This window comes from Elephantulus edwardii, unplaced genomic scaffold (assembly GCF_000299155.1).
Source record: "Elephantulus edwardii isolate Elephantulus edwardi_28Jun2011 unplaced genomic scaffold, EleEdw1.0 scaffold00025, whole genome shotgun sequence".
NCBI classification, from domain to species: domain Eukaryota; kingdom Metazoa; phylum Chordata; class Mammalia; order Macroscelidea; family Macroscelididae; genus Elephantulus; species Elephantulus edwardii.
In genome coordinates this window covers 16,047,600-16,061,096 of record NW_006399775.1, presented here as the reverse complement: position 1 = coordinate 16,061,096, position 13,497 = coordinate 16,047,600, and the positions used below count along the sequence as shown (strand labels likewise).

The following is a 13,497-nucleotide window of genomic DNA, read 5'->3' as shown; positions in this document are numbered from 1 at the left end:
GGTGCTGGAGAAGAGTATTGAGAGTACCATGGACTGCTAGGAAAACAAACAGATTCATCCTGGAAAGGGTTAAACCAGGTGGCTCTTTGGAGGCAAGGATTCTGAGGCTCCGTCTAACATACTTTGGACATGTTGTTAGAAGAGATCGGTCCTTGGAGAAGGACATCATGTTGAGGAGGGTGGAGGGACGGCGCAGGAGGGGAAGACCCTCTATGAGGTGGACTGATTCGGTGACTGGGGTTATCGGGATGGGAGTGTCAGAGACAGTGCGACTGGCACAAGACAGAGCACAGCTTAGGGTTGTTGTGCATAGGGTCGCTATGAGTCACAAGTGACTTGATGGCACATAACAACAACAACAAGTGCTGTAACCCAGAGTGAGAGAGTTCTGGTGGCCTAATACGTAAAGCTTTGTGCTACCAACCTAAAGGAAGGTAGTTCAAATCCATGAGCTTCTCTATGGGAGAAAGTTGGCAACTTCCTCCTTAGTGTTTAACAGCATCTGAACACCCACTAGAAGGTGAGCCAGGAGTCACTTCCAACTCAATGCCATATTATAAGTCTACAGGCAATTATCCTGCTATCCCAAAGGTGGCAACTCTCTGGCAGTTTGAATCTATGAGCTGCTCCAAGAAAGATGGGCAATCCTGTGCAAAATGCACAGCCTCCCAAAAACCTGGTGGTTGGTCAACTATGAGTCAGTTCTAACTCAGTCGCATTGAGTGAGTGACTAAAGGCATGATACCCTCATACACCAGGAAGTTCTGAACACACTCCAGCAAAACGTGTAAATAAACAAAAAAGAAGACAGGAAAATCTCAAAAATTCAAACCTAGAAAGACTGAGGTGGGAGAGAGACAGTTCTAATAACATGAAATGTTTTCAGAGGCTAAAAATTTTATAAGACAAGACTGCCCATATTTTTCCTGAGGAGATGCTAGAAGATATGAACCAAGAGAGGTCAACTTTGGGTTAGCAGTGTAACTTCCTATGGACTATGCAACTAGAGTTTCATTCCTTCAGGTAAAGCCATCTTAATACAGGTTAGAATAATTTGTCCTAGGTTTGTTCCCCACCCTCAAAAAAAAGCATAACTCTAAAATAAAGTATAAATCTCTGAAGTAAAAAACCAGCTAACTGTATTATTTTAGGCAAATTTTTTTAGCACCTCTGAGCCTCATGTAAAAAAGTTAAATAAAACCTATTCTAAACTTTACATACAGAATTAAAGTAAGACGTGTCAACATTCTTAGCATAAACCTAGACACACAGTAAGCTCTCAGGCCTGTTTGTTAAATCTGCATCACTGAAAAAGACAAAACCAGGAAATGGCAAGCAGAGATTCCCTCCAGCACATACCTTCTGTGTTGTTGTGTTTGTCGTCTGTGTTGATGGTTTGGTAAAGGTTATTTTCACAGGAGACATGTGTGGGGGCAGAGAGTTGGCAATGCTCTGCATAATGTTGCTCATCTTGGGACTGCCACTCACAGGCACAGTGATCGTCTTTGAGACTGGAACAACAGCCTTTGGGACTTCCTTTAGGACAACAGGAGAGGAACTAGAAGAGTTTGTCCGCCTTCGTTTTCTAGGTTTTTCCTCTTCATCTGAACAGCTAACACCTGAAAAGTAACAACAATATACATGGCTCTATTTATACAGAATAAATCTTGCGTTTTATACTTTTTTAAAAAAACATCTGTGTGCATCTAACTACCTATGATCCCTTCTTTTGCCTTAAGCCTAATTTTCCAATAAATCCTATTAATCCTCCTCAAAAGATGTCACTGTCTTCCCTCCTTTGTTATTCCTATGGCCAATGTTCCATGTTAGAATTGCTCATGGCCTACATACATGCATTTTAGTAAACAACTTCCTAAAACATTCTATCCTCCATCCTACTACCAGTTACAAAATTTCATTCTATATTGCTAATCAAAGCCTTACCTTAAACCCTTTAACAGCTTTTATCTTCCTATAAAATTATACAAAAAATCATTACTGTATCTTATTTGTAACTTTCTAAGAACACAAAACCCAGTGCTACCTAACCTTGTGCACCCCTATGATCTCATCGTGCTGAACTGTTCACCATTTCCCAAAGCCATCTTACCCCATTCTATTCATCTCTAGGTCTCTCTATATAATACTACTTAAGGAATACTGTGCACCACCAGTGACCTCAATCATCCTGCAAGATCCAGCCACCTCCTTAGTGAAGTCCACACCTAGTCCCAATTTTCTTTGACCTTATGTAAAAGTACTCTTCACACTTTCTTCTCTATCACTGACCATATGACAATGTGACTGTTTACAGATCATTATTAAGAAGTACTATCATTATTATGTGATATTGTTTCTTCATTGTGTGTGTGAAATGATAAAAAACAGGGTCTCTACAGTTAATTTAAAAGACCACCTTGGCTAAATTCAGAAAAGTCAGCTATAAACTTGTTTCAGATTTTTAGTTTGGTTTTTCTTTTTTATAGACTAAAGCCTCCATTGTGTGATGGCTTTTTAAAAAGCAACTAAATAACATACTTAGCAAACTCTTAAAGAAATCTCTTCAGAACAGACATAAAAAACTATAGCATGATTCACAAAACTGATAATAAAGCACAACTCTTTATTACCTTCATTTTATACACTAAACAAAGCTGACAATGACCTAGAATCATTCTTGCTTAAAAAAATAATAAACTCCATCTCTAAAAGTTAAAAATAAAGTTTATAACTATACTGAAAAAAAATCAAATATTAATGATCTCCAGTTCATATAAAAAAACAAAACAGTACTGGCACAACAAAAATTGTTTAAGTAAATCTGAGATAAAATTGCTTCATAAGCTAGAATCAAGGTGTTAAATACTGCAAATAAAAAAACTTCCAAAAAAATTAGTGAATTAGAACTATAGAAGATGGAGTTTCTCCCTTAAATGCTTCACTGAATCTAACAGTCACATGATATGCTACATAAAATTATTTAAGAAAATACTGCAGAGATTATAATCATAGGACTAAAAACTGATGAGTACATGCCTTCAAGTTTCTATTCCATCACAATCAAAACAAGTGAATACTTGAATAACGCTGTTCAAAGGAAGATTCCCCACAGAGAGCAAAAAGAGAAATTGGTTCTCAATGCCCAGAAATGATTAAAAAACAAAATACAGTAGTCACATGTTAAAGAAAAGAATTCTTTAGAATGTCAAAAAACACTGCTAATATCCAGACAGTGAAGAGATGATTTAATCCAAGAAAGGAGATCTAATCAGAGCCTATGCTGCAGCATTTAGCCAAGATGACCCTGATAACACTGAGAGCATCACTTACTTTTGACATAAACAGTACTTCCACTTGGCAAGACAACTACACTGGAGGCAGGACTGGCAGGTCTTGGAGACTTAACCGTTGCTATGCTGCCACTTGGAACAGGGGTAGAGGTTGGGGTTGACGTGGTACTTGTGTAGGAATAGCAAACCACTACTAAAGGAACAATAAAAAAGTTTGCTGTTAACTTTCACCGCAACTATCCAAGCATACAGCAAAATTCTTTCTTTACTGCAGGCCAATTCTGACATCTTAATGTGCTCAGATGTTAAAGACCAATGCTAGGCATTGGGCCCACCGGTTAGTGATTTCCTAAAAATCATCACATAAATGGGATTCCCCCAATATTTAAAAGTTATCTACAGGATACATTGCCAATGGAGAAGAAAGAATTTATAAATAAAGTTTTAAATTATGTTAAGGAAAATTAAAATTCTTTTCCTTTCATGGCAAGAGGTGAGCAATAGTCATGAACGCTCATTCCCTTTTAATACTATTAGCAGCACTATGACGGCATGATGAGTAATATCCCTTTACTATAACAATTACAATAAAGCTACTAGGAAGAAACCAAGACACAGTTCTTCTATTATGACCCAGTTCTCTAGCACTCATCTGCCATCCAAGCAGCACAGCAATAACTCAACTAAAATTAACTTCATCACTCAATGAAGGGACCCAGTTCAACAAAAGCAAGAATAGCTTGGAGTCACCCATTACCTTTACTGAGTACCTTTTTAAAATTAGCATTAATTCTCAGGATACAATCATGATCCTTTTAAAGATGAGGAAACAGAATCACATAACTAAATGGCACACTGGTGATCATATAACTAAGAAATAGCAAACTAGGATTCAAACAGATATCTCACTACTGGAAATCTACAGTCCTTTCACACTACCAGACAGCTAGGTGGATAAAAAGGATAAAAGTAGAGAGAGAGGAAAGATAGTACTCCTCCAACAAATAACACACAAATTCAATAAAAGCCACATTTGCAGTCTTTCTCTAAATAACAATTTCTTTCCTTTAGACTAAAACAGAGCCTGGCATGCAGGAAGAGTGTTTCACTCAGCTTCATAGACCCTTGGTACCAAGGCAAGAAAAGGCAATTCCCTAAAGTAACTTGACAAACACATTGTTTTCAAGATCATTTTCATTTAACACCAAACTAAGCTGCTACAATCAATCCAAATATGCTCTTTCAATTTTAATATTACTGTTGGTGACCTCAAGAATTCAAAAATTTTTTTAAAGCACATTTTAATCACTAGATTAAATAACAATAAGAAAGCCTTTCTCTCTGTGAGGTAATCCCTCATGGATTCAGCACACAGACTGGAACAGAAAAGCAGCATATAATATTGATTCTAGAAGACAGAAAAAAAGCTTTCTTTTTCAAGCTATCAACTCAGCAGCTACATGACTTCAATTATCTTGTTTCTTTTTTCACAGTACTCTTTGAAGGCTTCCATCTAGGTCTCACAAGATACAATGATGTCAAAAATTCCTCCCAAGAAAGTTTTTTTAATTTTGTTAAGTTACAGAATTTGAACTTCCAACAAAAGGGAAATTTCATTTTGGCTAAGATTAAAAATCTAGCAATGTCTACTTTTGAAATCAAAATTGATTACTATATTTTACAACCTTTAAACACTAACAAATAAAAAAAAAACTCTACTTTTCTTAAACCAAAAGGGATCCAAGGAAAATGAAGTTCACACTGAAACATTTAAATAAATAGCTTTCTACTCACCTTCCTTGCTTCCTGTTTCTGCAGGCACTGGAAGAGATGCATTGTGCTGAATAGCTGCATTGGCAACAGCATTAGCTGTTACAGTGAAGGCAGTTTGGGGAACCAGCCGGGGCATAAGTGGTACCAATCGACGACCTTCAATGGACCATTCTGAAGAGCTATTAGGTCCAGACATACTAAACAAAAAAGAAAATGCTGCTACAAGGGTTCTCAATCACTAAAATGATTAAACAAACATGGATTTTAAATTATAAAAAGTATCCTGACTATAAAGACTTTAAGTGAGATCAAAATTACAAATAATTAGTATTGAAAGGATTCTACACACATTCAAGTTCTTCTCCATTTTATTCTATAATATGAATTATTACAAGGAACAAAAAATTTAAACAATGAAAACTTCCCCATGATTTACATATTAATAATGACTTTGGCTATATTTATGTAAATCTGCTATCAATAATTAAGACTAACATTTCTACTAGCTTTTAGAACTTAATTTTGTACTTAAAGCAAACAAATAGTACTTATACTAAAAATGGGATTTTTCCTTAATAATTAAAAATGGAATTTTTTTGGAACATTTTCAAAAAATAGTTTTTCATAACTGCCTGCATGGCCAGAAGTTCTAAGGCTTTCAAACAAGGGAAACTGAGGCAGTAAACGAGGGAGTCTAGGTAGTTAGGGATGGAAGAAAGTAGTTTATGTCATAGTACGTGTCACTACAAATGTGCTGCATTATTATCCTCTGTTAAAAATTGTTTTTTTTCTGAGAAAACTGGAAGAAATCTGTCACTCTTCTTTGTTTATACCATTCTTTTAAAAAAGGAGGAAGAAATTGTTCAACTCTACTCTTTAGGAGTAAAGACAACTCAGTTTTTCTACCCTATATTTCTCAAGCAAATGTATCAGAAATCTAACCTAAGGTTCAAGCATCACCCAGAATGAACTGATCTATCTGATCACTCTGCATGATAAATAGTTTTGCACCTTTTTAAAAAAACCAAGAAATTCTACAACCCAACCTAGAATTTAAAATTTTAAGTCTACCAACTCTGCAACTTTAGACAAGATTTACAAAAAACCCCTCTTATTAGTGAATAGTAGAATAAATGATAATGATGATGGCAATAATTACAGTCTACCTCAATTAAACACTTTCTACAGGAATTCAGGCACTGTTTTAAATATATTACATGTAGTATGAATTCATATTCAATCTCTCAATAATGACAGATACTACTAATCTCTCCATTTTATAGATGGAGAAACTGAGTGACTGCAGAGAAATAACTTGAAGATCGTATGGTTACTGAGTATCTCTTACAAAATTATCTGCCACAGAGTAAGCAGAAAGCATAAAATTTTTCAAATGAGTCCAATGTGTAATTTTTTCTTTAATACTAATTGAGTGCTACTGTGTAATTACTATAAACTTTCACTGAATAAAACAGATTCTTTCAAAATTTGAGAAGACTTTCATTTCTGTTCAGTTCAGAAAAGCATTTCTTAAGAGTTGATTACTAGAGCTGGATTACTGTGAGACACTAAATTTTTCCTCAAGCTTTAGCACAGTCCTACTTAAAGATTAGGATGAGTTCCTAAAATGCCAATGACCCTAAAAAATGTGTCATTACATAATCTCCACATTAAAGGTAGTTTTGAAAATGAGGATGGTATGACTGGTTAAGAGAGACAGAAAAGAAATATTGCTAACTGTCAAAAGAACAAAATTCCTAAAAGCTATTCAGCATTGTTATCTCCTTTTATCTCTATTTAATATCATTTTATTATTAGACTATCACTACTAACAAATCTGCCTGGTAAGAGTTTACCACAAACATAACATCTACACTTACCTTTAAAAGTTAAATATAAAATTTTTCTCCTGCTACTAGGTGGTGCATTTTTAAATGGTAGTAGAAATTATGGAAGATTAATAATTTGAAGCATATGAACATATGCTATTGAAAACACAGAACTTGCAGTGCAAAAGATACAACTGCAACTCTTATAAAGATATATAAATCTTCCAAATTTCCACTGATGCAAACATGCTCAAACTTGAAGTGAAAAATTAAATATGTTAGAATTACATTTTTCAAATGCTACTTGTTCAGTAATGAGAATGTAAATATATATTAGTTGTACAAGTCATCTAAAGTCAATTTTATACTTTTATAAACATTGTACTGCACAGATTTACAGGGATGCCTTAGTCTCAGTGTAAGATTGTCTTTCTGTTTAGACTAAGTATGGCAAGGTAGGGTGGAGAGCCTCCACTTCGTGAGAAATTTAAGATGATACTAATAACACTACATTGATCCTCAATTTGCTGGCATACAGGGCACCAGCAAGAAATCACTGGGAATGTTTGGCTGATGGGGAAAGGGTTAAGAGAGCCTAAGTTTCAGACAGCCACTTTCTTCCAATCCCAGAAACGATTCTGGGACGAGTGGCTCAGTTAAAAAAAAAATACAAGGTCTCTGAAATACAGGGCTTTATAATGGAATATTCTGACATAATTTAAAACTAAGTTTTAGAATATCAAATTTAGTAAATGGCCTAGTGCCAAACAGTAAGCATGTGTTATGCCTCAAGCTGCAAGGCAGGTTCTTTGATCCCAGACATCCTACTCCTTTTGTTTCTTCACTCCTTTGTGCTCAATCCAGGCTTTCTCATCACCTTTAGACCACATTCCTCCTACCCTAAGCTGCTGTTTTGAGTGGGGGAGGGAAGAGAGAAGAGAAGGGAAATGCAATCAATCAGTTAGAAGCATTCACATTCCTCCTCAGTACCCTTTGTTTTTTCAGGCTCGGAGTAAGATGTCTTCCACCTATCTAAGGAGCCTAACTAAGGAATCTATCTAAAGAGCACTGGTAGCACAATGGTTAAGCACTTGGCTGTTAAATGGAAGGTGAGCAATCTGAACACACCAGCCACTTTGTGGGAGAAAGATGTAAAAATGTGCTTAGAGTGACCTTCCATAGTGAAAAAAACCCTGACCAATTACAGCCGCGGAAACCCTGCTGGCAGTTCTACTCTGTCTTATAGGATCACTGTAAATGAAAATCAATTCCTCAGCAATGGGTTTTAATAATTATTTAGAACTAGGTTCTGGTATACCTCTGAAGGAAAGAGGGCTGAGAAGATGGCGAGAATGAAGGCTCTACACCCACCTCACAAATCCCCACTCACTAATTTGCGCTCAACAAGTAAACACAGTATCTGTTCAAACTAAAACCACAATACAAAATGTTAAAACAAGAATACTGAAAGACCTAAGATGTTTAAAATTATACACTGAAGTAAACTCTTCAAAAAATGAAATTCATGTATTATAGAAATCAGAAAAGAGAGGGGGGGAAAAAAGAGGAAACACAGGCAGATAAAAGCCAACTCTCAATTATCCATGCTAATGGAGAGAGGAGGGAAAGGGAGAGGTCGAATAGATTAAAGAAGTCCATATTATCTAAAAATATTTTGGCAAACACTTGTAAATTCTTCCACCAAACCTTTTCCAGGACATCTAACACATAGTAAAATGACTAATTAAAATTTTCACCTCCTCTCCCTTCCCACCCTCTGACTAGAGGTACTCCCAAGCAGCAAAATGGCTAAAGGGTGGGCAGCATTAGGAGGGGAGAGAAGGAAAAGCAAGGAGCACCGTTAATTCATCAATGGAATAATGTGCCCCTGAATAATTGAGAGCTTCAATTTTTAAATAAATACAAGAAAAAGCCTGAAATAATAATAACCTATTTGCATACCTGTAACTTGGTCTTTCACCCAAATATAAGGATAAATTCATTCTTTGAAGGGGAAAAAAGGAAAAGGAGACTAAATAAATGTTATCCTTTAAGTATGAAACTGATGCATCAATTTATAATCCACAATACTGTTTCAATGCTTCTAAAGTTCTAAGTTTGTTCCTCTGAGAGCAGACTACTGTGAATTACTTGATTATTTAAGCACATAAGTTTCCTGCTGCCAGCTCTCAAATTAGAATCTAGGCTCTGTTATTATTTTAGAGCACCTCTATTCTAAAGTTCAGATCAATTAAAGAAGGAACATATTAATATTTTAATCTTTCAATCATGTTAACCTGACACTTAAATACTAAAGGTCTCCAATGTAATTTTCTCCAGTTTCTATAGTGCATACCTACCACTGAAACACTGAAAAATCGCAGCATAAACAGCTAAACTTTCAAACTAGGCAGATAAAAAAGCAGCACCCCATTTTATAAGCTAGGTCAAATGAGGGACAATGGAACACAACATGAATCTAATGGATTTTGGGAAGGCAATTAAAATACTGCCAATTGGCTTAAATACATTGTTTGTTGAACATCACAAAAATGCCCAGAATTCTTTTCTTCAATATTATTTCATATTAAAACAAAGAAATAAAAGGCAAATTAATTATTGCATAACAAATTGTATCAAATTTCCCAATCATTCTGTGTCATCATTTAAAGGATAATTTCTGTTCTTTTCTATTCTTTAGGATGCACTGTCTCCAGACATTCACTATTTAACTGCTTGATCCTACACTCAATCCTCCAACATCTTCCACCCATCTGTCAAATAAAATTATCTGAAAATTATTTTATAAGATTCTTACCATTTTATTTTGTTGCCTTTTTTAAATTAAAATACTACATTCAAATTTCTTAAAAGCAGAATGTATTATTTTAGTCTCTTTTCAGAATCTCAAAATAAATGAAGTGCTTAGAGTCAAATATTTCTAAAAATTACCATGCCTATTTATAAAGTAATACACACATTAAATATCACTACAAAGAAACTCTAAGTGGTTACATATTTTGGGAGGAATACTAATTTGTTAGTAAACTTTGTTTCAAATAAGAGAATGATCTGCTATACTGTGGTGATCTTTAGTTATACACTGGTTTATTCACAGTAAGAGGGTCTAGCCTGTGTATTTAAAACTTGCCTATCCAAATACAAAAACATAACCAACTGAAAAATCAGTTAACACACTATGGTCAGGATCCCTGAGTTTAGAGATATCAGTAGTAAGATAATAGACTCAGGAATCTGCTATACAAAAGGAAGACTTTCAAAACTATGTTACACTATGTCATAAAAAAAATCAGGGGTGGTATGACTAATGGCTTACTTATGTGCAATTGTTGTTAACCGTTCATCGTTTACTGCTCTCCGAACTTCAGCACGGTGGCGTTCTGTTGAGATGCTATGAAAAAAAATAGCCATTATAGAACTCTGCCAAGCAGGCAGCTCTTTTCTATACTTTTATTAATGTTTAAATCAACATTTTGCTTTGCGGAGGTTGAGGGACAAGATTGATTTGTGAAAAAAATCTAGACTGGGGCCTCATATATATCTCCAAGTGCTTGGAAGTCACAGAAAAGGACTGACACTGATTTTGAGTAACTGCAGAGAGAATTAGTTGCAAATTAGAAATCACAGAAGGACAAACTCAGCTTAATATCAAGGCAGTATTTCCAAAACTCAGTACTGTCGCATCATGGACAAGATGAACAGTGGTTTCTGTTTGCTTGGTAAATATGCAACCAAAGTTAGATGACCTCCTAATCAGGATTGCTGAGGATCTGAGAACTCAGATCAGTCTTCAAAAGTTCTTTCTAAAGCTTAAGATTCCAAAATTTTACATTCAGTAATTATAATAAAGAAGCAAGAGTGGCAAGACAGTCTGTTTATCTTGCCATATGCTACAAAATTTGACACAACTTATCTCTTACCATTTAATACTTCAGGTGTGTATCTTTTACATCATAACATGTTATCAACATAGTAAAAATGTGCTTATACTAATGCTCATTTAACAAATGTAAAACTGTATTGAACTATTAAGGAAAGGTTATATGCATTGTACTCATTAATTACTGGCTAAAATGAAAACTACTCTTAACTGTAATCTTTATTTCTTACAGCAAATCTGTATCATGGAGTTGGAAAGTAGAATTTAGAAGGAAATATAAAAAATAAAACAAACCCCATCAACTGTTATGTGTGAAGAGATAGGAGTAAAAATGTAACTTACAAGCAACGACATATCAATATTAATTAAATGTAAGAATCTCTTCCATAGTTTATATACAAAAGGCATAGACAAAATATTTTAAAAGTAGAAACACAAATTCAGTCAAAATAGAGTATCTTCTGAGAAAGCTCAAGATACTATACTAGATAAAGGCAAAGTATTGAAGAATACCTTTCAAAAGAAATTTTTAATGAATTCAAGGGCCACTCTAGTGGTAAGTGCCACGCTGAAGCAAGAAATTACGTTTAAGACTATGCCTATACAATCGTCACCACTTATATAAATCAGATAGTAATATCCTCACATTCCCTCAACAACTGTTCACTCTGGATCTTCAGATCCACTTACTGGCATCACTTCTTTCCTTCACCTCAGTCAAAAAGTGCCTCCCTTTCCTAGGTAGTCAAACCTAAAAACAAGTTGTCTTAAACTCTCTGACAGGACCAAAGAACAAATGTTAAGTTATATAATTCCTAAAAACAGCTGGCATAACTCAGTTGGGAATCACTATGCACCAACAATTTGAACAGTTCTCTCTTTAAATTTGAGAATTATTAAAATGACACTTCAAAATGAAATTTCTAGAGGAACATCTTACAGACTTTTATGATAATTTACCTAAGAACTTTTGAGAGTTCTCCAAGTAGATCTTTCTTTTCCTTGGTGAGATCTCCCTGTGCCCGAAGTGCACTGATAACCCCAGCATATGCCTCCAATTCTAGAAAAAGAAAATTAGTTTATCAAGATAGAATATTTTACCTAGAATATTATTTTATTACTACATAAAGTAAACCTTCAAGGTAAGAGGTTAAAAAAAAATCACCTCCAAGTATCTTTATTCATAGTTTTCAAATTTTTTTTTATCTAAAAACAAATATGGCTTTTATAATTTTTTTACTGATTCATGGAAATTTACTGACTCAAGGAGTTGTGCTGCCAACCCAAATGCAGAGTTCAAATTCATCAGTGCTCTGCAGGAGAAAGATGGGCAATCTTTCTCCTCTGAAATCACTTTATCACTACTAGGTCAGCTATGAGTTAGTTACATTACAATTCAAAGGTACATAACATGGAAATTATGTATACAAAATGCTTAAGTAGCAAAACCTAACAGTAAACAGTGGTATCATACATTGTAACTGAAGAACACTTAAACTCAAGGGTCACCAACAAAGGGAGTAAGATTCAAATGATAAAAAAAAAAAGTTTGATAAGCAAAGTTTTTAGCATTATTAAATGGTATCTGTACTAATTAATCCTTTAAATAATTTTATGAAGTCAAACTTTATTCTATCTACTGGACCACAATCAGAAAAAAAATACAGTGCAACTGAAAAGTAGTGGCATGAGAACCAGAAAAGCAATCTCAGGCTCTTGCAATACCATTTCCTAGTGTGTGACCCTGGCAAATCCTTTCTTATCTCTGAATTTCGGGATCATTACCTAGGAGAAGGGAACTCTGCTGGCATAGTCACTAGGGTGTCGTGCTGCTAACCTAACAGTGGTGCCTTTCTGGCGATTTAAATGTACCAGTGTCTCTATAGGAGAAAAATGGGCATTCTACCCCCCTGGATAGCAGTAAGACTTTTTGTTTTTACATAAAAGTAATTTCAAAAGCCCCTTCCAGGTTTAAGATCTTATGCATCTATTAAAACACACACACACCCCAAAACAAAACAAACAAAAAAACCCTACACAAAAAACCAAACAGATGCTGTCTAGTCAGTTCTAAGTTAGAATTGTGTCACGCTCCATGTATCATAATAGAGCTGTACTCTAGAGGTTTTAATGACTGATTTCCTTAGAAGTTATTGTTTCTATGTACCAGCAAGTCAGAACCAAATGACTTTTTTCCTTAGAAGTAGACTGTCAGGCTTTTCTTCCGAGGTATCTCTTGGTCAACAGCCTAAATCAAGTCAATCCATTGCCACTGAGTTGATTCTGATTTATGGCAACCCTCCAACCCATTTCTGAGGCAATACATCTTTATGCGAGATTACCTTTCTCCCAAGTAGCAGCTAATAGATTTGAATCATTGACCTTTTAGTAAGCAATCCAAAATATTAACACACTATGCTACCAGAGCTCCTTTCTTGGTGACTAGGTACCATGACATGCTCATAGAACAAACAGAACATAATATGATAAATCTCAATGTCAGACAGTTTCATTTCACTTTGTGACGTTATGTTGTTATGTGCCGTCGAGTCGCTTGTGACTCATAGCGACCCTATGTACAACAGACCTAAACTCCGCTCTGTCCTATGCCAATCGCACTGTCTCTGACACTCCCATTCCAATTATCCCAGTCACTGAATCAATCCACCTTATAGAGGGCCTTCCTCTCCTGTGCCGTCCCTCC

General features: G+C 35.2%; 1 protein-coding gene across 5 annotated transcripts in view; it reads right to left on the bottom strand.

Moving 5' to 3' along the window:
• LOC102853403 (chromosome unknown open reading frame, human C11orf30) overlaps positions 1–13,497 on the bottom strand; it is a 98,245-nt gene that overhangs the window by 65,733 nt on the left and 19,015 nt on the right. For 2 of the 5 annotated variants that reach the window (XM_006882866.1, XM_006882867.1), the window contains exons 2-7: positions 11,754–11,853; positions 10,230–10,304; positions 8,855–8,896; positions 5,085–5,260; positions 3,331–3,483; positions 1,360–1,619 (exon numbers count right to left, since the gene is read on the bottom strand). In XM_006882866.1, the coding sequence (XP_006882928.1) occupies positions 1,360–1,619; positions 3,331–3,483; positions 5,085–5,260; positions 8,855–8,896; positions 10,230–10,304; positions 11,754–11,853 (806 nt within the window). The remainder of the gene's footprint in view (positions 1–1,359; positions 1,620–3,330; positions 3,484–5,084; positions 5,261–8,854; positions 8,897–10,229; positions 10,305–11,753; positions 11,854–13,497) is intronic. The other 3 variants (XM_006882870.1, XM_006882868.1, XM_006882869.1) reach the window with 2 other exon arrangements.